At 46.3% G+C, this 27,962-nt stretch overlaps 1 protein-coding gene across 3 annotated transcripts in view; it reads left to right on the top strand.

Moving 5' to 3' along the window:
* LOC142761726 (uncharacterized) overlaps window positions 1-27,962 on the top strand; it is a 79,467-nt gene that overhangs the window by 29,909 nt on the left and 21,596 nt on the right. For all 3 annotated transcript variants that reach the window (XM_075872893.1, XM_075872891.1, XM_075872892.1), the window contains exons 2-4: window positions 3,852-3,988; window positions 4,056-4,123; window positions 10,180-10,263. In XM_075872893.1, coding sequence (XP_075729008.1) covers window positions 3,852-3,988; window positions 4,056-4,123; window positions 10,180-10,263 — 289 coding nt within the window. The remainder of the gene's footprint in view (window positions 1-3,851; window positions 3,989-4,055; window positions 4,124-10,179; window positions 10,264-27,962) is intronic.

The raw sequence follows: 27,962 nt of genomic DNA, 5'->3' as shown, positions 1-27,962 counted from the left end.
TCTAACTGGCTTGACTGGTAATCACGTTAAGCGTCTGATAGCATGCAGCTGGCGTAAGCTACGACATGCTCAGCTCCATCTGGGTCGCGCTGAACGAGGACTGCTCCTAGACGAACCTGGCTTGCGTTGGTGTGCACTTCAGTGTCCCATTTATCGTGAGAATGACTGAAAACGAGACACTTAGCGAGCCGTTGCTTGAGTAAATGAAAGGCAGCATCCTCTGAAGGACCCCACGCAAAAGTCGACGCTTTCTTAAGCATATTCGTGAGTGGGGCTGCTGTTGATGCAAAGTTAGGGAACAAAGTTGCGCAAGTACGACGCGAGGCCCAGAAATGCCTGCAGCTGTTTCAGACGCGTTGGAGCAGGGAAATTAGCTACAGTTGCTACTAATTCAGGTGAAGGTTGAGCACCATCTGCAGAAGTGGTGCGTTCCAGGTAAGAGATCATGGGCGATAAAAACTGGCATTTTTTTCTGTTAAGCTAAAACCTGGCATCAAATAGTTGTTGGAGAAGTTCACCGAAATCGCGCAGATGTTCCTTTCATGTTGCTCCCATGACCAACACGTCGTGAAAATACATGAAACAAGCGTGATATTTCAGTGGGCTGAGGACCACATTCATGGCACTCTAAAATGTACTCGGCACTGTTCGCTGCCCCAAGGGCATGCGGTTAATCTTATATAGACCCTAAGGCGTCCGGAACGCGGTTTTGCACTAATTGTCTTCTTTGGCAACATTAATTTGCCAGTATCTCACACAGAGATCAAGTGACGAAAAAAATCTAGAGTGCCGTACAGTGTCTATGGCATCATCAATGCTAGAAAGCGGGCACGAATCAGGAATTGTGTGCTTATTCAATTCTCGATGATCGAAACAAAACCTGAGGCTCCCATTCTTTTTCCGGACAAGGATGACATGTGCGGCCCAAGGGCTAGGCGAAGGTCTGATTACGCCAGCGGTCAGCATTTGCTCCACTTAATCAGTGATTGCGGCCCATTCGCGTTCGACGTAATGTCGCAGTGGTACAGAGATGGGTGTGTGACCATTTGTGGGTAGGCAATGTTCAAGTAAGCTAGTACTTGGTAGCTGCGATTTGCTTTCCACAAAAATCGCTCTATGCCGTTCGAGCACTGAGGACAGTGTTGTAGGTCCATCAGCCTCACCTCTTCTTTAGTAACTTTTGTTGAACCCGAGACTTATGAACGTACGAAGACTTCGCCACACTTGATCACACGCTGTACGTCATCAGATAGGTGATAGTCCACTCTCAGGACCAAGCCTGTGGGCAGCTGTTCGAATACCGGTACGGCAGCCAGGAATTTACTCTCGTCTTCTGTTTGGAGCTGCATGTCGAGCACACCGACCGGCAAGACGCTGCCACCGAGGCCGCAGAGAGGTGGGTAAGTCCAGGGCTGGAAGGTGGAGGAAGCGTGTTGTCGAAGCAACGCTGTGCGCTGCGCTCCAGTATTCACTAGTGCTGTAAGCTCCTCCATGTCATCGACACGAACGCCAACTGTAGGGAACAGACGCGATTGGTATTGGATGGCTTGGTGTAAAGCTTGAGGGCACCTCTCGCTTCTATTTCCGCAGTGAGCGCACCCGTAGCAAGCATGTCGCATTGCCACACGTTCCTGCGCAGGGAGAGCATAAAACCGCCATCTATCACTGTCCTGTGATTCCGCTGCCCTTTGGATAAAAGTGCGAATGTCATCTTGTTCTGTTTGCGCAGACAGTATTGCAGCGTGTGCAGGGTCATATAGGCCATCGACGACGTACTGTCTGGCTGCCGGAGAGGGCCAGGCTTTGTGATACGCCTGTAGGAGGGGTAATTTCTCGTAACTGTAGGTGGAAATGTCTTCTGTGGGTGCTTGCCAGCGTGACCGCATCTTAATAAATCGAGTGTCGTGCGCACCTGAAATTGGTGAAAATGTAGACGTCAAGACAGCGCTCTAAGTAGACCGCGATAAGTACTTGTGTCCCTGGAAACGCTGCCTCGCTTGGGCAGCTCCTCGTAGACGATCTTCCGCGACGAATTTTTCGGTGAGTTCAGGCCAATACTATCCTCATGCGACAGAGTCGACGGTGCCGATTCAGCCGATTGCGTAGTCCTCAAACCCATGAAACTCCGGAATTTCGGTCTCAGGAAGTAACCTGAGTGCAGCACACTCAATAGCGGATGTAGACCATCGTACCACATTGTTTATCTGTTGCAAAAGCAAGGCAAGTTCAGCGCCGCCGTACTGCCGTGGAGCCACCGTAGAGGCTTGAACGCCGTTTTCGGACTCCGGAAATACTTGTTGACTGGGAAGGGCCGAAGATGTAGCCGGGTCAACGTATTCCGATGACTGTACAGTTGGCGACGGCTTCATTGTACGGAGCGAGAAAGACACTACACCGGTTTGTCGGGTAAGCGGTACTATTCTGTTGTGTGCCAGTCGCAAGCCCATACCCCATAATCCAGTTCTCTTCTTTGCCTTCGGTCATCACAATATATATATATATATATATATATATATATATATATATATATATAGAGAGAGAGAGAGAGAGAGAGAGAGGGAGGCATGACGTCAGTGGCAAAAAACAGCAGTCGAGAGTGTCCATATAACTCTACTGTAAAAAAGCAATGATCACGGGTTATCATTTGCAAAAAAAACTACTTAGATTCTCTGAAAATTTAGCTGCAAAAGAATGCTGCTTTATATCACGAAACTACAATACTGAAATTTATTACAAGTACCTAATTACTTGTAAGGCGTTACGTACCTCTCTGATAAAAAGCGTGCGAAATCAACCGACCTCACGCGCAGTTCGAGTATCACTTATTGACGAAAGATGGGTGCAATTTCTTCATTTATTTCTCCTGGAACCATAATGCTCATGGCTAAGTTTGTTATCACGCCCTGTCAACAAAGCCTGCTGTGGAAGTATTGCCCTAATCCACTGAAAGCTTCGAGGATAACGATAAGACCACGTCTGAAAAAAATCACGTCTTCAACTGTCGTATTATGGAACTGCATGTACTTGTCGTGTAGTTGTATCTGACACATCCACATATAAGTCCTTAGAGGGCTGCGTTGAATGTAGCAGAATTGAATCAATAAAAAAGGAAAATGGTGGAGGGGGCACAGGATAAAGCAGTCTTAATGAGCGTCGTGCGACTTGACGTTCTGGCTGTTACGCCTTAGACGGAGCATGATGCCAAAGGTTCAAGCCTTGGAATTCTCCAGGATTTTGAGAAGCGACCGCTATAGCTCGTGAAGGGCACCTACGTGAGTGCCAGAGTTGTGCTAAGGCCAGGAATGAAGTCGGGTGCCGATCCGGTAGAATTGTCACAATGGCTTTTTCCCTGGTTCCAGGGTAAAGCAGGCAGTGCAACATTAGTTGCACCAGGTCCGTTCGGATTTGCAGTGGCTGCAGATTTTAATAGTCGGGGTGCACAGGTTATCAAGTTCGGCATGGATCACCTAGCTTTTTTTTTACCACCTGAAATACTGCATTTTCAAACCACACGTCAAAGTGTACCATATCTTACTGGCACTAATCACAATAACATACTTAAATAGTGCATACAAAAGCTTACTGTCACTTTCTTCATTAAAGAACGAAACAATTTCACTTTAACTGTCCATAAGTGAGCTGAAAAACGAATATCAGCTACCCAATGCAATCCAACGTGTGATTGAGCTTTGTTCGGAACACCTATACCAATTTCGCCGGGACTCTTCTAGCATAACATAAGAAAATCTCGCTCCTGCTGCCCAACAGACATTCTACCAGTCTAGTATGACCGCTTGCTGTACGAACGTAGAGTCTTACTTTTTAATATCATAGCTTTATTGTTCCCTCAGTTCGTCAACACATCTGAGAAAATATGGACGTATAAAACTACCAGCAGAGCACAGCTTCAATGCGAGGTCAATCAACTAGAATACATCAGCGCATTGTCCATTATTTTCAAAAGGTCTTCGTTCTTCAAAGGAAAAAGGTAAGTCTTTTTTTCAATTTTTAGCCCTGATTCTGTTATTGTACAGGAGTATTTCTTTCATTTGCAGAAGCGACTTTCGTATAGAGGGATTGTTTGATACGGATCACAAGGAGCGAATGACTCTGCTTTCCAGAGGTAGGAACAAATAATGCCGTAGTCCAAAATAACCTCCATGTGAGGACATGGTCCTGAAAGTTTCTGAGCAATGAAGAGCTATCTATATCTGAGCATGCACGCTGACTTAGGTATTATTTGTTTGAAAAGGGTAATTAGTTCTTTATGTTACATTTCAATTGCATGTGGCTCAGTTACTCGGATATCCCAAAGCGTATAGTAAGAGCAACCTTCAGCGAACTCGTGGAACTGCATAACCGGCATAATGATGCCGTGTTGTAAAGCACATGCCTCATACTTTTCTTGCATTTTAGGGCTACTTGAAAGCACATTTTTGTAGAAGCTACTACATGTAAATTGTTTGCGTTTGTTCCACTTTTATTGGCTGCATTTTTTCTCGCACTGTATATATTTTTATTTGCATTTGGAGTGTTGGGTTTTATTTCATTTTGAGCATAATATGTATATTTCACTTCTTCTTTCTTTTAAAAAAAGTTTCAAAAAGATCAAAACCACTTTACTTACATACGACATTGTACTTCGGTAATTTGAACTTCCTCAGTTCTTTATTAGGATGAAAAAATCAGTCTTTGTTTTATTTTCAATTTTATTGATTATCAGTAAAATGTAACAAAAATATTTATTTCAAGATAATAAATTATAGAGAAAAAACAAGGTCATCACGTGCTGCGTTCAAACTGAAGATGTTCTAAACAACTCATTTGCAACGTCTACTAATGTATTGACGCCATTAACATTTCACATGTGTTGCTGCTTTCTTAGTTCCCTGGATCGTCGTGCTTTATGTTCTGTCCCTGTAATGACCAAATGCTCTTGGCGGTGGTTCGTCTCACCTAACTATGTAACTGTGCTGTGCTTACTAAACGGCCCAAAACATGTTTATTAGGACCAGACAAACTTTTCTGAAAGATTGAAAGGTTTCAAGGGTGGTAGTTTTGAGGGTTCTCATTCCAAAGAATACGACTGTATCCTCTACGATTGCCATGCTTTCTCTCTAATCTGTACAGACATATTTACTTGTAATCATAGTGTTTAGAAGCTGAACGTCAATAAAAGCAGAGCTGTTGTCCCTGCAGAACTGTTCGACCTTACGGAGATGCGTAATCAGGCCAGATCTTACTTGCTGAAGGGCTTGCACGAGTGCTCCTGGTCTTGTTTATTTTATTATTCATAGCTTGTTGGGGTACGGTTCCAGCCAGCTGCATTGAATGAGGTGGATAGACAGACAACACACCGCTGAACTAGAAACTTCACGTTTAAAGAAACTTTCATCGCTTATATATAGCAGTCGATAGTGAATACATTGATCACTCATTCCCAGATTCGTCCTGTGCACGAATCTTGTTTTTATAAAATGTTCGCTAAGTATTAAGAGGCTGTTGACTTATGATTGTCCAGTTTCCTCGAAGACCATCACTACTAAACTTTTGTGCACTTAATTGGCACTGCTTCTTTCTAAGATCTTCAAGCCGTGCAGTTTGACCGTTTACTTGCATTCGTGATTGAAGCAGGTGAGTTGTCCAGCAGGCTGCTTGTGCCAAAGCGCGGACAAGTAAATGATAGTCGTGAAAATAATTCATGCAGCAAAGAACACAAAAAGAAGTATGACACCAGCAAAGCGCGTTATGTATGACAGTCCATTATCTTGCAGCCAAAGATAGATAGAATAACCATGCAGATGACGCAATGACAGGACAAGGAAACATAATGCGTCGCTAAAAGGAACCCTGCTGGACAACTCATCTTTCAGAATAACCACTCTGTGATGATGTGCATGAACGGTGCATTGAAAGGAAATAAACGGCAGCGATGAAGATGGCACGCCCCACATAAAGCACGAAATGGAAGAGAGACGCTCAATTATTGAAGCACCCTAGGAGGGTAGTCGGAATGGGCGAGAGCAAGGGGCTTCACAAAGGGAAGCTGAGAGCTTGAATGAAGGGATGATTATGGAGCGTGTGCAGGGCGCAGCCGAGAGACAAAAAGATATTTCAAATATGTCAGAACATTTTCGCTTTGAAAGATATCAACATAAAATAAATATGAGAGTTGTAATGAGGAGTTCCCAGCTACTAAACACAGAATAGCTCGAAGAACGTTGGCAATTCTTAGCCTAAAATTGAAGACAACGTAGACGCCCGTCGGGGTGTGCGAGAGCCCAACTGCAAACACAAATAAAGTTTATCTAATCCAATCAGCAAAAGATGAGTGTAGAGTATTGAATACACACCCTGTAACAAGCACTTTAAAAGTAAGAAAAGAACCATGTGTGATCGTCTAACCAACGAACACTCACACTGTCCTGGACGTGTTGTGTATAAAAGAGAGAGACAGAGATAAATAATTAAATGTAACAAACTGAGATGTTATGAGTGGATAAAAATACCGCTATCTTTTCGAAGTGAATGAGGATGAGTGGGGCGAAGCTGAAATGCTTATTCTTAAAATCCTTTAACATTCGTCCACATATATATAGGGACTCTACACGTTATCCTAGGGGTAATACCATATGCATTTATGCACAAAATGTTAATTTTTTTCATACGCTTGCTATCATATGCCCTTTATACACGCACGATGTAATCATTTACATATTGATGAGATATATACAATGAACACGTTACTGATTGAACTTTTGTGTTCGGTGAAGTGCGTAGTGAGAGGATCTTGAATGAAGGGTTGTCGTTCAAAGTTGGAGAAGGCTATGTCGAGACAGGTCCCTCTGATGATTTGGAACCTTAACCGTAGAACTCACAGCTGTAGCCGAGCAAGTAATCTAGGAAGTTGCGCTTGAAGCACACGTCGGCCCAACCAACTTCACGTAGAGACCATTTGCGGCATTTGACCACTGCTTGCCGCGCCATTTCCGAGTCGAGGTTCTCTTGCCACCGCTTGCGTGCAACAATTACTTCGCGAGCTCTCAATTCAGGATCCGCTTGTCGACGAGCCCGCTTTGATTCGGCTACGCCAGCCGTCTCCGCTGCCGCTGCCTCCGGATCGATGCCGGTGGTGACTTGCGATTGCTGCCGACGCTGGCTTCTTTTTTCAGCCTCGCAAGTTCTCACCACGAGATCTTCGAGCAGGGCCCTCATCGCAGCCGCGTTGTTAGCTCTCTGCATCGCTGCCTGTCTTTCCAAGGTGTTCATGATGAGTAGCTGCATCGAGTCGCGCACTTACTGAGCTCCAGGCGATGAGAAAAGAAGCGCGTGGAAAGTGTTCGCGCTCGCCCTCTGGATCCAGTGTCCTCAGCGCGACAAGAAACTTGCCCCAAGCCAGAGGAGCTTTGCCCCTGAAAACCCCAACTTCGGCTTACTTTTGCTTACAATGTGAACGACAGTAAAAAAAAAGAACGCAGGTTCAATCGCGCAATTGCCTAAAGGGTTGGTAGGCTCTTTTTGCGGACGCAAGAGGAACGGGTCAACCTTCCACGAGGGATCGACCATGAATCACGTGGCAGTGAGATTAAGAGAAAAAAAGGGGAGAGGGGTGTATAAAAGACTTTACTGTAGGTAAACAAAGAGATTAGCAATGTCAAAGGTCTATCATTAATTGTTATAAAAAAATTTATAGATTGTTGGTAAATTGGACTAAAGAATACATGAGGGCTTCAAGGCAAAAGCTGTCCTCTTGTTCTTTCCAGTCGATGGATAAGGAGGAAGAGAATACGAGTGAAAGCTTCACGTGCCGTTGCCAGGCGTCGTTCTCAGCTTCTTCCCTTCAGGTCGCGCGCCCTCTGGTTTTGTTCGCCTTTCGAAAAATGGCCAGGCAACGGCAACACGTGGTGGTACGTCGCACGACGCCACAGCAGATTTCGTAATGTCATGACGAGACGTTCCAAACTAGCGATCTTGAGGCGTCACCACGTGATGGGACGTCACCATCTGACCACGAATTTTTCCATCAATTGTCCCCGATTTCGCGGGACAGTCGTTATCGATGGTCATATTCGCGTTTAACCATGAAACTAGATGCCTGATCGCAAGCATAAAACTACGCAATCACGAAACAACATCAACAATTAGCCAACGTCAGCTGACGGTAAGCAAGCACGCACATGCGTTGTCCCGGACCAGAGGACAGCAGGCACCGCGTGTAATATTACTGTGAACTAAACGAGAGATATCCAATATTACATAAACGTTAACCGGTACTAGCCAGTGTCAACTGGTGCTAGCAAGCACCAGCTTTCACACTCAACTCCGCGACAACTTTATGTTGCAGCACAGCCAAGGCTAAGTGGGTGGTGTTTCTGCACACATGTCACAACGCCAAATACTCCGCTGTAGTGCGATTTCAATTTCGCAAACGCATTCAACATGGTCGCTTTCACATGAGCACCGTTTATTAAATGTTACAATTTTAGGTAAGAAAAGAATAAACTGTTCATTTTTAAAGGAAAAGCACCAGAATCTTTTTTTAAAGCATTCAGATTTATTTCAGCAAAAAAAAGCATGTCTGAGCAGGAACAGGGTGAATAGAAAAACAACGCAAAGGCACAAAAATATGTTTTAAATTTCAGTGAATACACTGTCGGCAACAAGGCATCGTTGTTTTTGTTCTTTCGAAGACACGAGTAATTTCTGGAGGCGCGAAGGCATCGATGGGTAGCAGAAATCTTGGCCACGACCGATCATCAGCGGACGTCTGATGTTGGTAGCGCCGAGTGGTTGAAACGAAATCTTTGCTTCGCCAAAAACGCTGTTTTGCCCAGTCAACAGCATAATAAACAGGAACGCGTCTGTTGCCCAGGTGAAGCTTTGCACTGTTAGTTTTATTCTCGCATATTGCTGCCATCGCAAAGCGCAAAGAACCACTCCATTCATAAATGCCGACGGGTACGGCGTAACAGTACGCGGTCATCATAGTGATCATACTAGGCAGCTGAAATACCGACCACGTATGAAACGCAACTTAGAAAAAGGGCCATTGCTTTTAGTTTGCAATGGCACTTTTTGCTTTCAATCAGCTGGTCCTGTTGAAAACTGGCCGGTCGCCGGTGACACTTCAAGGTGGTTATATTATAATGCAATCCCGCTTTCGGTGATGATGTCACTCACACACGTCTTGTTTCTCGGTGACTGCATGTGCGGGCAACAAAATATTTTACGACGCACCATTGTCTTCGTTTCTCTCAGCTCAATGAACAGAGACAACGTAACGAACACACACTTATGCTCGTTCACACGTTTCGACGTGAACATGCTGCAACTGAGTGATGCCATCGTTGTTCACCGGGGCAAATGAAAGCTGAAATGACACCAGAAGACCAGAAAACTCAAAATGGCAAAACCAGAAAGTCCTGTATGGTGTTAGCCTCTTAATAACAGTCCTAACAATGTTGAACGTATTATTGGTATCTTTCAATTTGGTTTTTTAATGTACGCAGTATGTGAAAATTAGTGTTAGTGGACTGCATGCAGAAGCGTAGTAAGAACGGGCGTGCTTGGGCATCGCAGCTTTTGCTACTCTGCCGCAGAAACTTGTTGCCGAGCTTAGACGACACATAACAAACACGAAACTTTTACCGAGTGGTTGCCAACACAAGTTGTCCTGTTCAAGGCAATAATTTATGAGGCGTGCATTGGAGCCCTTAAGAAAATTCGCCACATATGGCCACTGAACATTCGTTCTTGCTTTGCGCCACATATGAGAGATTGTACTTCATCCCTTTCGGAGCCTTTTCACTACTCTTCAGGATTCCGCACAATACACTTGTATCAATGATTGCGTTTCTCCAATTGAAAAGTGGAGTGGTGGCCTCTCCGCTATAGGCACAATAACAGTTTTAGGTAACAAGTGAAGTGGATCAATCAACGGCAGACCTAGTGACCGTTCCGCTTGTCCGCTGATGAGTGATGGCTACGCATTCAAATCTCGTAAGATGAATACGACCGACAAACTTCCTCTGCAATCTGTCCGCTTTGACCTTATTATCCGTAAAGCTGAAGAGTGATGTTAAAATAATGAGCTTTATTATCTCGTGACTGCACTACTCTGCCGTGCGGCCGATTAACCCCAATGACTCGTAGGCTAATGACCATCGCTTTTTTTTTCAGGCACCTTCAGAAGAGTTGAAACTATGCTCTACATGGCACATGACTACTCCTGTGCAGTTTTTAAGGTCGACTCACTAACAAATTGTACGTACCAACTGTTTATCATCGTGCTGTAGGGTTGCATTTCACTAATACCTAATGACGATTATATCAGTGCCATACAAGTGCTCAAGCGTATAATAGTCGTCATGTAAAAAAAAAATTCCTGCAAAAGCGCCTCAGTGAGTTTCTGCTCATATCAATATCTTGCTGACTTCAAGATTTTATGCTCTATGCGCCAGCATGCTTACTATATCCTCATTATTTCTTATAAAGTTTTGCACCGCATCACGAGATAAGTACGACCCGAATTTTCATATTTATTTTGTGCCTTAGTGCAACCGACTGCAAGCGACGTTATTTGAGTCGAACTTCAGTGAAATTCATAGTACGGTAATAACAGCAACGCCCTTTACGACCGCCGTTGAAAGGTTGGTGCGCATAAATATGTACGTAGTTTATATAGCAAATATGTATTTGTCTCAAAATGTGAATAGAAAGTTGAGGTAGTTTTTATGAATTGATGCTTAGGACTGTGCAGCGCTCTAAAAAAAGGACAAGGGACAGAAGGAGTGCACATAACATGCGCGCATTCTCAACTCCACTTTTATTTAGATTACACACGAAGTAAACAAAAAACTCTTATATAACGTCAGGTGTTTTCCTCACGAAATGAACTTTCCTTGCTGTTGCTGCTTAACTTAGCATGCGCACGACAAAGTCTAAATCAAACTGGGGAAACATGAGCGTTCTTTAACGTAAGATAGGCGATGTATGATAGCAGAGTATTGTCATGAAGACGAGTGTAACCCACAGTGTACGGACAACATGGCTTTTAACGCGAAAGTGTTTTATGCTGGTGTTTAGGTTAACCACGGATCCGCTGTCATAATTTCGTTACAAATATGACGTTGTAAAAGAAATTGCCATAGACTGCAAGGATAAAACGAGAAGAAACACTGCTGTTGCGCGGTGTCGTACCAATCACCCTTCAATCCGCTGTGCGTGGTGCTAAGCACTACGCCACCGAGCGTACTGTGAGTGCTGCAAACGACAAGCCATTTATATACACAAAGTTATGTTGGCAGCCCTCAAAGCTCTGCAACTTCCACGTGCTTCCGTCATCAGTACCGAAACGGCACGAAAAGCGCGTACTGGGCGCACTTGCTAAAAAGTCGTCGCCCTGCACGTTGCTATGCGCATGCGCCTTAACGTGGCTTGATCAAAGTGTGTGTAGATACAATCTGGCGTGATCGCTCACAAGCGCGCGCCCCGCCACGGTGGTCTAGAGGCTAAGGTACTCGGCTGCTGACCCGCAGATCGTGGGTTCGAATCCCGGCTGTGGCGGCTGCATTTCTGATGGAGGCGGAAATGTTGTAGGCCCGTGTGCTCAGATTTGAATGCAAGAACCACAGGTGGTCGGAAATTCAGGAGCCTTCCACTATGGCGTCTCTCATAATCATATGGTGGTTTTGGGACGTTAAACCCCACACATTGATAGTTCACAAGCGCACGCGCATATCTCGACATATGGGTGCCTTGTACCCTTGTCCTTCCGCCGCAAGCTTGGATTGATGTTTTAGTGAATAAAGAAGTCACAGAAGATCACGACGCTCGCTGTCACAGACGCATTTACGAAAGGAGCACGCTGCTCACACACGAAGATGTAATGTTGTGAGAGTTGTTCGCGCTCACGTTGTGCACACTTATATGTTCGTTTCATGCGTAGTTCTTCTAGATGCGAAGCAGCTCTTTGACTCACGTGTGTAACGCCGTAGGTACGTGTGTTCGTACGAACACGCAGCAATCTATCTATCTATCTATCTATCTATCTATCTAGCTATCTATCTATCTATCTATCTATCTATCTATCTATCTATCTATCTATCTATCTATCTATCTATCTATCTATCTATCTATCTATCTATCTAGCTGCTTACGTAAGAGTGCTCTCGAGGTGACCCCTTTAAAATGGTGTGAACCGAAATTAGCATGGGAGGGTAAGATGGTTTGACAAATATGACGCGCTGCTCAAGACCTCAATAATGTCATAATCCAATGACGTACGTTGTCAAGCACCTACCGCCAAACAGTGGCGCATACCCACGTGTGGGTACATGCCGCTGGTATGCGGGTTAGTGCCACAAGTGATTTGCACTTAGTATCTATCCAGGAACGACGAGAGCACGCATGGGAAATTTTAACGTGCTAACGTTGAGAAATACCCGAAATCTTCACCGTCAACCCGACAAATGCAAGGAAAATATGTCACGGACCCTGCTAGAATCAAACCTTAGCATTCTGCGTGTCAATCAAGCATTTTACCACAGAGCTACGCCAGGTCTCAGAACTACCTTTAAAGTAGACGTTCATCTTCGTTAAACGTCAATAGTGGTTGCAGTGCTGCCTACCCATTTTTATAAACATTACACATGTGATCCTTTCATGCATCCGTCACATCGGGTTAACGTCAATTGGGATTAGTTGTCATGCGCTGAAGTTGATTTATGTAGCAGTGTCCAGGGCCAGCACCCTCGCGAGCATCAGCACTTCATATCAGCTTGTGGTGTTGCTAATACATATGTTCCAGTTGGCATCGTTGCGCAAGTGCAAATAACTGGTTATATGAACATCTGCGACTCTTCAGCATATGTCTGTGCGTGCAACGTTTGTACATATATTTAGTGTGATTTCATGACGTGTCACAAAATAAACGAAAATCGCAACACTGTCACCTTTCCTCCGCACGCTTCGCGTGACATCGATTCCCGGGTTCGTGGGATCTGCCAATTCTTGTATTGTTTTTCTAGCCATAAAAACATTTTGTCAGAGAAGTTAGTGATGCTTTTCGCGTCAGTAATTGCAACAAAAATATAATTATCAGCAATCGATTAAAATTTTTAATAAAGAATACAAACATTTGGTCAGCATCTGTTCCAACTTCATTTAAAACTTGTTACGGGCTTGATTAGTCAAGAAGCACCGACAAGGAAAGTTCTTTTTAGGATCGCATATCACGGTAATGAATAGTTTTTCTTCTTGTTTACCTTTTTGAATAGTGAAATAAATTGTTAAGAGTGAGCGCATGTCGCTTGTGCTTCTGTACCGTGCCATTTTTGTGAAATCTACGCAGTCCTAAGCATCACAAACACTAGATAAATTACACTATCTTCACTGCTTGTTCACGAAAAATTAAAGCGACAACAGACCGAGGGGCGGGAGTGGCATTTCTTGACAGACAATATTACTAATTCTGAAAAGCTTTAATCTAGATAAACCGTCTTTGAAGCGCATATACCGGACAGTTTTATACAGAAACTTATAGACCATATGTGTCTACATATGCCTTTATTCGCAACAAAAAAAGTGGTAATTGTACTCAGCTTATCAAAATGTAGAATGTTACCTTCACATTTTTACCACTCCTAAATGGAACGGTGACGTTCTTTTGTACCACCCAAAACGAAGTAGTTCCTAAAACGTCCTTCTTTGAAACGCCGCTTCGTACATCACCGATTCAGTGTCTGTAGTGTCTGCGCCTGGTTTACTGCTGCTGATTACGACAAAACCCGTATATGGAGGGACTGCTTTCGCCCAGAGCCTGCTTAATCCGCTATCCAAGTACCATCGACAAATCCAATAATTCCCCGAGTGGCTTGTCTTAATGGCGTTTGTAGAGTTCCCCATTAGGGGGGGGGTGAAGTGAAATTCCGCCAGAGCGCCCTTCCCTATTCTCTCAGTTGAGCGCCATTAGACTTAGTTTACCAAAAAGAGGAGCGCTGGCCTACCGCACTCTTGCGCCCACCTCTAGCCTAACTGATTGTGACACGCTTGAGGGTGGCATCTCAGGCACGTTGTCTGCCTTGAAGCCTCTACTACGTCAATAGATACTTTATTTCAACGCCACTGGCCTAGCGTCAAATGCAGGAACTGTCCCGTAAGAGCAGAGCATTGAAAAAACAAAATAAACAGTAAACTTTGAAACAGCATGTAGAAACTTCAGAATAACCATTAGCCACAAAAACAAACACTGCCGCCGCTGCGATGGTGGTGATGTGATGTCATGGCAATGAGTCGCCTATGCTCCACCGCCGCCGCCTGTTTCGGCGCCCGCCGTGTACCCGTTCTTTAGCGATACAGGGGTCATTACTTCTAGATTTCGTGACGCGAATCTCTCTACGTACAGAAAGAAAGTTTCACAACTAGTGAAAGTTATCCAAGCTGTGGAAAATGTTCAGATTTCAGCTTAGGATAGGCAGACTCGCATGCGATTTGAAGGTTTACTGTGAGAATTGTGATGCAGGACATCAAACTATCGTTTTTTTCGTCACGTATATCAATCAATTGATGCTAAAACATAAGTTAGGTGGTGCTAGCGTGATTAATAAACATAGATTCGGGGTAAACATATGGGAAAATTCTGCATGCGAAGTTAGGACGTTTCAATTCACTGAGCATTGAGCTTTACCGTGCAAGTTAGGCTTGCATCTGCGAATGATGTAAGTGATTTGACACAATTAAACAGGCTCCAACTACACACTTACCATGAATCTGAGTTGTCATAAGTTATCGCTTAATATAGTCAGATAACACGCACACACATAAACACACACACACACACACACACACACACACACACACACACACACACACACACACACACACACACACACGCCCGCGCGCGCGTTTTGGGAGCGTTGAAATGTGTCTGTTAAATGGACCACATCCACAGGTTTCTTAACGGGAGTTGCCAAGGATTATGTAGTCGTGCACCCTAATTTGCGTGAAATACTGGCTTGGTCCGCCGCCAATTCACGGACAGCAATTATCAATTTATGTCTGAGTACCCTTGATAGCAACGATTCCAACTTCAACGCCACAAAGTCGAAATGAACTCTTTCGGTGCTGCACTCAGTGTAATCGATGTAATAATATAGCATCCTTCGCTTGGCGATGACTGGTATTGCACGTCAGTTACACCTATAGGTAGTGTCGGTTGGAAGGAAAATAATTTACGAAGTGGCTCTCTAAGCTGGTAGATGTGAGACCAACATCACCGTTTCTACGATACTGCACGAAAACAGAATTAGAAAGCAATAAGAATATTTCCGCACTTAAACTGAACCACATCTAATCTCAATATTTGGTAAATAAAACTCCATTAAATATTGCGGGAGTTGCATAAAACTAAACAATATTTTGAGTGAGCAAGTACACGAGAAAAACACAAACAACAGCGGCGGCGGTAATTTATGGTGAGCTCATTTGAGACATTTTGCTAGACTCGACAAAGCACATGATACTCAAGGTTAACAGCGCTAAATTAACACAGCGTGGGCAGGAAATACACAAGACCTGTCTATTGCCTATTTGCTGTTTATTATTCTCGCTCTGTTAGCCTTAAGTATGCAGGACCAAGTATCCCAGTATGCTTTAACCGCACGTGAGCACGGTGCTTGGCACACTAGTGAAAGCACTGCCCAGATATGCGTAATTACTGCAAAACAAGAAACCCTAGAGGAGGGGAAATCTTCATATCTCCTAATTGAATCACCCATGACAAACTAAACGTCATTGTGTAATTTTGGTATATTCCATTTTATATGCGCTACTTAGCTTGTTCACCTAAGCAGCCATGTGGTCTTGCTTTTCATGACTGTCAGAATGCGGCTGCCATGGCTAGTAATTGAGTCCGTCATCGGAGTTAGCAGTGCGACACTGAATTTTTCACTTCTTTCACATTGCGGACAACCGAGCACGCGATTGTGCAGAAACAAAAGTAAACTTTTAATTGTTTTACCAGATGCATTGCTAATTTTAATCTCGTCATATATCTGCAGCTTGAGACAACCAGAATATGAAAACAAATAGCTTAACAGCGCACAAAGCATGCTCATATTTATGTAGATGTGCCGCGGCGGACTTCCAAGAGTTCATACCGTGACGTCAATCGCAACTCCAGCCATGTAGAGCCACGCTAAAGAGGCCCTTATAAGTAGCTTATCTGGATATCACTGGGGTGTATCACAACGTTAATCAGGGAATTTTTCATGACATAATGAAGAAAGTGGGCATAGATGACAACTGTAGATAGCTTCTGAGAGAAATACACCAAGGATATATAATTTGCATAAACCGGGAAGGAATAAGTAGCAATAACAGCGTTAAAATTAACAGGGGGCTGAGGCAGGGATTTCCTTTGTCCCCGCAGTAATTCGTGCTGTACTTGGTGAGTATAGAAAAAACACTAAAAGGTAGCATCATTGGGTTTAGCTTGTTGCATAAACAGGCTGGCGCGATGGTTGAGCAGAAGCATCCAGGTACATTTTACGCAGACGATATTGACCTGTTTGCGGACAGTTAAGACAACATACAGCGGCTGGCAGATATAAGTGAAAGGGAAGGCGACGCTGTCGAACTAGGATTTAGTGCAACCAAATGTAGATTGATAATATTCAATGACCACAATAACCAGGCGGTATCAATACAGGGCCAAGAAATGCCGAGAGTAAGTGAGCACAAGTGCCTGGAAGTATGGGTAAATGAGTGAGATAGATATATGGAGGTTCAGGAAAAACCTTTGGCGAAAAAGAGAAAGAAGAATGCTGCAATAATTAGGCCCAAAGCTTTATGGCGATATATTATGTACGAAGTGTTGCCAGGACTGTGGAAAGACGTAATGGTTGCAGCGCTTACATTTGGTAACTCGGCGGTGTGCATGTAGTCAAAGGTGCACCCAGGAATGGATGTAAATCAAAAGACTGTGAGACGTCTCGCATTGGGCGCTCACGGGAAGACGACGAATGAGGTTGTAAAGGGGGACATAGAATGAACAGTCCTTCTTGTGAGGGAAGCTCAGAGCAAAATTAGATTTGAAGAGAGGCTTAAAGAATTGATGGAGAGTAGATGAGCCGGAAATGTGTTCAGGTATATGTATAGAAAGAGTGTGGAGACAAAGTGTACAAAAACAAATAGCAGGCTCACCAGTAAATATACGGCTGGAAGTGTGCGTGACATGGAAATAATAATATGCGAAAAATCAGAGAGATGGCGAAGATTTATTGGATGACAGCAATGGCGAAGAAGCCGGCTTTCAGTAACCATCGAAAGGGTAAGAATTGAAAAAGGTGGGAGATGTTTTATCATAATTCAAGGGGAAGTGCTTTACTGTTCGAAGCGAAGTCAGGCTGCTTTAGAACAAGTCGTGATAAAACGAGATTCAGTAAATAAGAACAATTACATACTAGTGGTAATCAAAGAAACAATGAAACATGTTCTGATTGAATACGGTGATGTCCACCCAAGTATACGTAAGGATACAAGACTACATTTGGTTTTGGGTTTCAGGGACAAACGTGGAAAGCTGAACACGTCCGCGATAGAAGGAAGTAACAGACGGTTAGAGTACTGGTGGCAGAAAGATAAAGATAAAGGACCAAAATATTGAAAAAAATAAGGCCATTCTGCCTGAAGAGGCAGAGAGATCAAACACAAACATGTTTTTTTATAAAAAGATGGATTTAATCGAAGTAGATGAGACATTTGGCCAACATAAAAAAGATTTATTTTACTTTTTTTTCTTGTGAGCCTGCTGGCACACATGTCACCACCCTGTCATAAAAGGGACGCTGATAGCATCTATTAATTTATTCTGGGTGGACTGCCAGGCTTCATCAGTTGTACTTTGCTTGAGTGCGGCAGCTAATTCTGGAAAATCTCCCTCTCTCTCACACTATATATATATATATATATATATATATATATATATATATATATATATATATATATATATATATATATATATATTGTTATGGCGTTTATTAGCCGGCACACAGCGAGTCTACACAATGGCGACAGTAACGGCCAAAACACGGGGTCTCCGCGCGAGCGGCGTTCTCCTTTGGCAGACCCACTAGAAAGCACATAAGAGTTCGACCCACTTCAGTGTTCGGCGGCTTCTGTACAATTACCCCGGGGTCGAAGAGGGAGCCGCCTGGCGACCTAACAGCTTGTCACTACGAGCGGGTCATAGTAAGCCTTCAGACGCTCCACGTTGACTATGTCGCGCCCGCGGCGGCGCATGTCCGAAGATTGTTCAATTGGCTCGATAAGATAGTTGACCGGAGATGTGCGCTCGATCACACGGTAGGGACCTTCATATTTCGGGAGTAGTTTGGAAGAAAGGCCAGCTACAGAGGTCGGGATTGAGAGCCATACAAGGGAACCAGGAAGGAAGGTGGGCTCAGAAGTGGTGGAGCCATCATGAATACTCTTCTGCCGCTCTTGCTCATGCGTCGTAAAAGTCTTGGCAAGCTCGCGACACTCTTCAGCAAGCCTGGCGGTCTCGGAAATAGGTGTACACTCAGATGGATCCGGCGTGTACGGGAGTATCGTGTCGATGGTGTGTGACGGGTGCCTTCCGTACAGCAAAAAGAAAGGTGAAAAACCAGTCGTGCTCTGAGGGGCGGTGTTGTAGGCGTAAGTGACGAAGGGCAGTATGGTATCCCAATTCGTGTGGTTGGCGGCGACGTACATCGACAGCATGTCGCCGAGGGTGCGGTTAAAGCGTTCGGTCAGACCATTCGTCTGCGGGTGGTAAGCAGTAGTTTTGCGGTGGACAGAATGGCACTCAGTGAGAATGGCATCGACGACTTCTGACAAGAAGACATGGCCTCGATCGCTGAGAAGCTCCTGGGGTGGACCGTGGCGCAATATAAATCGATGTAGTAGGAAGGACGCAACATCACGCGCAGTAGCCGCCGAGAGAGCGGCGGTTTCGGCGTATCGCGTTAAATGATCTACGGCGACGATGGCCCAGCGGTTGCCAGTGGACGTCAGAGAAAGTGGTCCGTACAAATCGATACCTATGCGCCCAAACGGACGGTCAGGGCAAGGTAGCGGTTGCAGACCGGCTGGTGACATGTGTGCGGACGGTTTGCGGCGTTGGCAAGCGAGACAGGAGCGAACGAACTGCTGGACGTAGCGGTACATCCCGCGCCAGAAGTAGCGTTGTCTAATGCGATGGTAGGTTTTGAATACCCCAGAGTGCGCGCACTGTGGATCAGAATGGAAGGATTCACATATCTCCGACCGCAGACTGCGGGGTATCACGAGTAGCCACTGCCGGCCATCGGCGTCGTAATTGCGTCGGTGTAGGAGGCCGTCACGAATGGCGAAATGGTGAGCTCGACGACGCAAGGCACGCGTGGATGGCGTTGCGGACGGATCAGAGAGCAAGTCGATCAGTTGGGCGATCCAATTATCCTTTCGCTGTTCGGTAGCGATGATGTCAACATCAATGGCAGAAACAACAACCGAGGATACTGAGCAGAGCACGTTAGCTTCAGGCAGAGGGGAGCGCGAGAGGGCGTCGGCGTCAGCATGCTGGCGTCCGTCGCGGTAGAGGACGCGGATGTCGTAGTCTTGTAAGCGAAGAGCCCAACGGGCGAGGCGGCCTGAGGGATCCTTCAATGATGACAGCCAGCATAGTGCATGATGGTCAGTGACGACATCGAATGGGCGACCATACAAATAAGGTCGAAACTTTGTAAGAGCCCAGACGATCGCCAGGCACTCTTTTTCCGTGACGGTGTAGTTTGTCTCGGCTCTTGTGAGCGTACGGCTTGCATATGCCACAACATAATGAGGGAACCCGGGTTTGCGCTGCGCCAGGACAGCGCCGAGGCCTACACCACTGGCGTCCGTGTGCACTTCTGTTGGGGCCGTAGGGTCATAGTGGCGGAGAATGGGAGGAGACGTCAACAAGTGGCGGAGCTTCAAGAACGCGTTGTCGCACTCTGACGACCACGAATTGAGGGGCCCGTTACTTCCGAGGAGCTTCGTCAGCGGTGATATAATCGTGGCGAAGTTTCGTATAAAGCGTCGGAAGTATGAGCACAGGCCCACGAAACTACGCAGTTCTTTGACGGACGCAGGTTTTGGGAATTCGGCCACGGCCCGAAGCTTGGCTGGGTCAGGAAGAATGCCATCCTTGGACACGACGTGCCCTAGGATGGTGAGTTGGCGTGCTGCAAAGCGGCACTTCTTCAGATTTAGTTGCAAGCCGGCATTGCTCACACGTGCGAAAACTTCTTTTAGACGTTGGAGATGGGTGGAGAAATCTGGAGCGAAGACAACAACGTCATCGAGGTAACACAAGCACGTGTGCCATTTCAAGTTGCGCAGTACGGTGTCCATCATGCGCTCAAATGTCGCAGGTGCATTACACAGACCAAACGGCATGACGTTGAATTCGTACAAGCCGTCGGGTGTGATGAAGGCAGTCTTCGGTCGAGCGTCATCAGCCAGGGGTACTTGCCAGTACCCCGAGCGCAGATCGAGAGAAGAAAAAAATTGGGCTCCGTGAAGGCTGTCAATTGCGTCGTCGATGCGCGGCAGTGGGTAGACATCCTTGCGAGTGATCTTATTGAGCCGTCTGTAGTCCACACAGAACCGCACATAACCATCTTTCTTCGCAACAAGAACAACAGGAGACGCCCATGGACTGTCCGAGGGCCGAATGACGTCGTGTCGGAGCATATCGTCAACCTGCTCGTTAATTTGCCGGCGTTCAGCAGGCGACACGCGGTATGGACGTTGCCGTAATGGTGGATGGGCACCAGTGTCAATACGATGCGTAACAGTGGACGCACGACCGAGAGAACTTCGCCCGACATCGAAAGAAGAACGGTATTCTTGCAACAGGTCTGGAAGCTGGGAAAGCTGCACTGACGTAAGGTTGTCATCAATGAATGGGCCAAATACATCAGGAGATGATGGGTCAGAAGTAGAAACAGCACTGATGGTACGTGAATTGGGACAACGCGAGTCTTCGGGTACGTCCAGGACTTGTGCGTCGTCGACTGCTTCCACTCTGCCGAGACATTCCCCTTGAACTAAGGTAACAGTGTACGGGGATGGGTTGGTCACAAAAATAGCGGCGTTGCCTTGGGTGATTTGCACGGTCGCAAAAGGTACTAGCAACCCTTTCCTCCTGGAAGCACGGTAGGATGGCGAAACAAGTGCAATTGTGTCGGAGAGACCGGTGCAGTAGACCGATACGCCCATCGTCGAGCTTGGAGGCACTATAGTATCGTCTTTCACAAGAATCTTGTTCAGTGTCGAGGGACCGTCTTCTGGCGTCAAATGCGAGAAGGGCGAGAGTTCAATTTCGGCGGCGGCACAATGAATGACGGCGTCGTTGCGGGAGAGAAAATCCCATCCCAAGATGACGTCATGAGAGCATGCAGGAATGATGATGAATTGGGCGACATACAGAACGTCCTGAACGACAACGCGAGCTGTGCGGCCTGCTGTAGGATTAATACGATGTGAGCTAGCGGTACGAAGGGACAGTCCAGAAATCGGCGTCGTCACTTTTCGAAGCAAGCGGCAAAGGTTTTCGCTCATAACTGATACCGCAGCTCCAGTGTCAATAAGAGCAGATGCATGAACACCGTCCACAAGCACGTCAATGACATTAGATGGGCGGCTCTGAGGGCTTTCACAATGCGATAGCGTCGCAGTCCTTGCCTCTGGGACTGCGACGACTAGTTTTCCCGCTCATGAGCAGAAGAACTTGGCCGCATGGGGGACAGAGACCGACGTCGTGGAGATGGCGACCTTCGAGCAGACGGACCTGGGCGAGACGACAGTGGCACAGACGGCAGTTCCTCGTTATACGAACGGCTAAGGTGGCCAGCAACAGGAGAAGTGGGAGCCGGCTGTAGTCGAGAGCGATAACGGGCTACGTGACCGGCGTAACCGCAAGCAAAGCAGATGGGCCGGTTGTCGGGTGTGCGCCATCGGTTTGCGGGGGTGGGTCTCGCCCGGAACGGTGTCTGGAAAGGCTGCATGGTGGGCTGAAAATGAGGCTGAGGGGTTGCGCCAACATATGCAGCCGGCATACCCGCTGCAAAGGACGGAGGTCGTGCGGCAGCTTCGGCGTAAGTCACTGGTGCAGGCGCTTGAACGACTGGAGGCGGCCTTGCGACCACTTGGGCGTAACTTGGGGGTGCAGGGGCCGGAAGTTGTTGTGGGTGGTACGCAGGCATGATCTCCGCTATTTCCTGCTCAATCGCTCGGCGGATGGGTGGAAGAATGGTAGTGGCCGATTGTTGAGCAGCCGGTGGGTGGGCAAAGGGCAGGAGAGAGAACTGGCGCGCGATTTCCTCACGTATGAAGGACTTGAGATCTGCCAGCAGTGCCACCTGATCACAGCTCGCTTCCAAGCCTGCAAGCCCTGCATCTCGTGATGTGGAGCGACGGGTCATCGAACGCTGCCGGCGGAGCTCCTCGTAGCTCTGGCACAGCGTGATGACCTCAGCTACTGTGCCTGGGTTTTTGGCAAGCAGCATCGTGAAGGCATCATCGTCAATGCCCTTCATGACGTTCCGGATCTTGTCTGATTCGGACATGCTGTCGTTCGACTTCTTGCACAAGTCCAGGACATCTTCAATGTAACTGGTGAATGACTCACCGGCCTGCTGAGCGCGTTCGTGTAAGCGCTGCTCGGCTTGCAGCTTGCGAACGGCAGGGCGGCCAAAAACGTTGGTGATAGCAGTCTTGAAACCGGATTAGGTTGCAAACTCGGACGCGTGGTTGGTGTACCACAAACTTGCAACGCCCGCAAGGTAGAACACCAAGTTTGTCAACTTGCCGTCCTCGTCCCATTTGTTGGGGACGCTCACGCGCTCGTAAATGGCGAGCCAGTCCTCCACGTCAGTGCCATCGGCGCCCGTGAAGATGGGTGGATCGCGGATCCTGCGGACACCGGGACATGGGGGTGGCATGGGAGGAGGCGTTTGCTGAGAGGCGTCGTGGGACATGGTAGATTGCAGCGTACGTGAGCGTAGTTCCAAGGGCATCGAAGGGGATCGTAGCACTCTCCACCAATTTGTTATGGCGTTTATTAGCCGGCACACAGCGAGTCTACACAATGGCGACAGTAACGGCCAAAACACGGGGTCTCCGCGCGAGCGGCGTTCTCCTTTGGCAGACCCACTAGAAAGCACATAAGAGTTCGGGCCACTTCAGTGTTCGGCGGCTTCTGTACAATATATATATATATATATATATATATATATATATATATATATATATATATATATATATATATATATATATATATATATAAGGGAAAGAAGTGTATAGCTAAGGGCTCGTTTTTTCAGTGTTTTTGACACAATAATAATGAGATTTAACAGACGCTAATGCCAAGGAGTGTACAGGGGAAGTTATTGGAGCCAATGAAATGTAAATAAGAAAAAAGAAAAGTGGGTGAAAAAATAACCAGCCGTGAGCAGGAATCGAACCTACGACCTTTGAATAACGCGTTCGATGCTCTGACCACTGAGATATCACAGCGGTCTTCCCTCCATCCACGTTTTTGGGTTTATATGTGAATTTAGAAGTAGGAGTGTCAGTCATCGCCATCTATAAGCCAAGCGACGAGTGTGAAAAACTCTTTTATGCGCATGTCTGGCGTCACGTAGCACGTGAACTTATTGCGAGCGGGCAGGTGGTCAATAGTCCCTCGTATACAACCTAATTTAGATACTTATATAGTCATGGGGGGTCGTGACGTGACTGCCAGAGACTGGATAATCACATCAAGCTGTTCATTATGGTGCACCTGCGCCTGGTAAACAGAAAGTCGGGTTACAGTGGCACACTTGCACTGATAGCGGCGAATGCAGCGTCAGCGGTCGATCAACTGACAAACAGCGAAGCGCGTCGGCAATATACTTGATATCGTGCATTCTAGCGTTATCGATAGCGGTGATGTTGGTTCGAGAATAATCTGAAAGATTCACGAAGTGGACGTACTCTCAGCAAAACGATCTACTACAGCCTCGAAGCTTCTCTAATGCCGTAGGCGTGGTTTGTGCTGGACATAGTGCAAGATGGCGATGACAAAACTTGAAGAAAATAATGTAGCACTGCCCCCTCTGAAAAAGGCATCGTCTCGATGCTTTAAATGACCACTCACCACACTGCGTTTAAAGACGACGGTGATTTTCTCCTCTCCTTGATAAACACGACGCATCGTCCTTGTCCATTCGTTCTTGATTGCACGTGAACAATATCAGCACTAAGCGCTAGAGCATATCAGGGTTTCGAGATTCTGCGCTGTACGCTGTTATCGCCGCTTGCGCAGCTGTAAACACAAAAAATGAAGTTTTGTCAGTTGATTTTGCATAACATTCTTGCAAGACAAAGAACGGATAGGCGACTACATGGTAAAGCAGTGCACGAGATAAATCTCACGTGACATTTCACGTATATCAACGAATCAACAGCATATACTGTAGACGTCATATGAACAATTGTCTACCTCAGAATAGTGCGCCAAGAAGGACGAGAATTATCAGTAAAAAATATTGTGCTCTTTTTTGTGTTTTGGGAGCCTGGTGAGTGGCCCTTTAACAGAAGATGAAAGTCCGAAAATGATGTGAGAAAGTACAAGCAATAATTTACGATACACTAATAACAACAACAAGAACAACAACAGTAGCAACAACAACAGTAGCAACAACAACAACGACAACAAAAATACTCTGAGTTTGTAAACGCGCATGAAACGACTCTAGGCACGGAACATTGACGACCTCAGATTGCGATCAGCGTCGTTGACAGTTCCTGATGTCGTCGACAACAATCACATAATTGAGTGGGCCAAGCCGTCAAATTACCCTGTAAGGTGTAAAATACCCTCGCAGAAGTTTTTCACTAAGTCCATGTTGGCGTATCAGCGTTCATTCCCAAACACATTCACCGGGCTGGTACTCAACGAAGCGCCGTCAAAGATTGTAACGGCGGCTATCCATCATCTGTTGGTTTTTGACGCGGAGGCGAGTGAGTTGTCGGGCCTCCTCGGCGCGCTGATGGTACTCGCTCACATCGAGGTTTCTTTCGGCGGTAACGTTGGGTAACATGGTGTCGAGCGTCGTTGCCGGGGTCCTTCCGTAGACCAGTTTGTACAGCATCGTCTGCGTCATTTTTTGAACGCTGGTGTTGTATGCGAAGGTCACTTGTGGAAGGATGGCATCCCATGTCTTGTGTTCAACGTCGACGTACATGGCCAGCATGTCGGCGATGGTCTTGTTTAGGCGATCGGTGAGCCCATTCGTCTGTGGGTGGTACGCTGTCGTACGGTGGTCCGAAGATTCTTCTAGACGGCCTGAAGAATCTTTAAGATTCTCTAGCCAGCAGAGGGAGTGGTGGCCACTGACGATTCAGAAAGGCGTCCTTTCAAGGGCCTGAATTTTGTTATGGCCATTACAACCACCAGACATCCTTTTTCAGCCCCGCCGCGGTGGTCTAGAGGCTAAGGTACTCGGCTGCTGACCCGCAGGTCGCGGGATCGAATCCCGGCTGCGGCGGCTGCATTTCCGATGGAGGCGGAAATGTTGTAGGCCCGTGTGTTCAGATTTGGGTGCACGTTAAAGAATCCCAGGTGGTCAAAATTTTCGGAGCCCTCCACTACGGCGTCTCTCATAATCATAGCGTGGTTTTGGGACGTTAAACACCACAAATCAATCAATCAATCAATCCTTTTTCAGTCATCGAGCAGTTATTGTCCACAGATGACAACGTGCTGATAGCGTAGGCGATGACGCGTTCCAGGCCATCTTGATATTGCACCAGAATAGTTCCGAGGCCAAGGTTACTCGCGTCAATGCGAACTTCTGTGTCTGCTTTGCTGTCGAAGTGACCAAGGATTGGCGGTGTTTGTAAGCGTTGTTGAAGTTCGCGGAAAGCGTTGGATTGTTTGGGGCCCGAGATGAAGGCGACGTCGTCTTTGACGAATTGTCGTAGTGGGTCGGCAATTTTCGAAAAATTCGGCACGAAGCGGCGGTAATAAGCACAAAGGCCCAGAAAGTGGCGTACATCTTGCTTTGTTCTCGGCATCGGGAACAAACCAACCGCCCTAGCCTTCTCAGGGTCAGGGCGAACACCACTCCTGCTGTATACGTGGTCAAGAAATTCGATTTTCTCCTATCCAAAATAACACTTTTCTGGTTTCAGGGAAAGGTCGGCAGTGCGAATAGCCCGAAAAACCGCTTCAAGCCGCTTAATGTGCTGTTTAAAAGTCGTAGAAACAAAAACTACGTCCTTTAAATACACTAAACAAGAGTGCCACTTCAGGTCACAAAAAATGTGTCCATCATTTGTTAAAATGTGGCTTGAGCGAAGAACAGACCAAAAGGGAGAACTTTCAATTCATAGAAGCCGTCAGTGGAATAAACGCTGTTTTTTTCAGTCCCGCTCATCCACTTCAATCTTCCAATATCCACTACGGAGATCTATGGAAGAGAAGTAACGGGCGTGTCGCAGGCGATTCAAGGAGTCATTAATGCGAGGAAGAGGATATACGTCTGTTTTCGTTATCTTGTTCAGTTTGTGGTAGTCTACGAGAATCGCAGCGAACCATCTTTCTTTCTTACCAGAACAACTAGTGACGCCCAAGGACTAGTGGATGGTTGAATTACGTCGTCGTCGAGCATTTGTTTCACTTGATGACGATGGCATTCTGCTTCTTCTGCGACACGCGGTAAGCATGTTGGCGTGCGGGTTGGACGTTGGTCTCAGTGATGGTTCTGTGCTTCATTAGAAGGGTCTGCAGGATTTTCGACGCAGTGGCAAAACAGTCACTAAAGAATGAGAGGACTCCGAGAAGCCTTTTTCTCTTAGGTTCTTCTAACTGGCTATTGACGTTGAGGCGACTAGTCACGTCAGCATTACAGCTGTTCACAGTGGAGATCATCGTAATCAAAGAAAAGGCGTCCAACTCATACAATGCCTCCAAGTAAGCTATGGTTGTGCGTTTCCCAAAGTGCCTGTATCCGCCACTGAAGTTCGTAACTAAAAGCGTAGTCTGGCCAGTTCGGAGTTAAACGAGGCCATGAGCGATGGTGGCTTACCAATCAAGCAATAACGTCAGGTTACTTTTGGCGATGTCCGTAATTGACGGCTCCCCTGAACACTCAACAAGCACGAAGATGCTACTGCGAGGTGGCAACGTGACGCAATCATCAACTACGCGTAAGGCCACGCCTCAATGTTCGTTCTCCATGCCGAAATCTGGAGAAACATAGCAAAACTGACGAAAAAATCACGCAGAATAATTAGCACTTCATACTCTTGCAGAAATTTCCCCCCCAAAATGACCGGCCAAGAAGAATTGGGCAGTACCAGGAAGGACGCTACAAAAGCCCACACACAAATCTCAAGCCTGGCGGTGCACCTTCCCAAGGGGGATACGAGGTGTCCTCCAGCGGTGACTAATTGAGGGCCGTTCCACGTTGCCAGCCCCTTGTGTAGACGGGTGGAAAATGAAGCACTCATCACCGAGTAATTGGCTCCGGAGTGGACAAGCGCAGTCACCGGATAACAGTCCAGGGAAATGGTTATCATTTACTGTTTTTTATAAAAACCAGCAATTCTTCGCCACTACTTTTTTGCGATTTGTGCTTCAAATGCTCTCATATTAAAATACTAAAATTATTCGGGAGAAAGTGGAGCAGAATCACTGCCAAATATTGCGGCAAACTTAGGAAAAACAGCATTTTGACTCATAATGTAGCTCCATTTTCGCAATGTGGTGGTCAGAGTAAAAGTATGGTTTTTATACTGCTCAATAGCATAGTATGTCAGTAAGACAAACAGAGAGTTTCCAAAAGAGGATCATTTGTATTAATAGAGTAAAAACTTTTCTGCAGAACAACCTCAAGGTAAGACGA

Source organism: Rhipicephalus microplus, chromosome 9, assembly GCF_043290135.1.
Source record: "Rhipicephalus microplus isolate Deutch F79 chromosome 9, USDA_Rmic, whole genome shotgun sequence".
NCBI lineage: Eukaryota > Metazoa > Arthropoda > Arachnida > Ixodida > Ixodidae > Rhipicephalus > Rhipicephalus microplus.
This window is presented reverse-complemented; position numbering and strand designations above follow the sequence as displayed.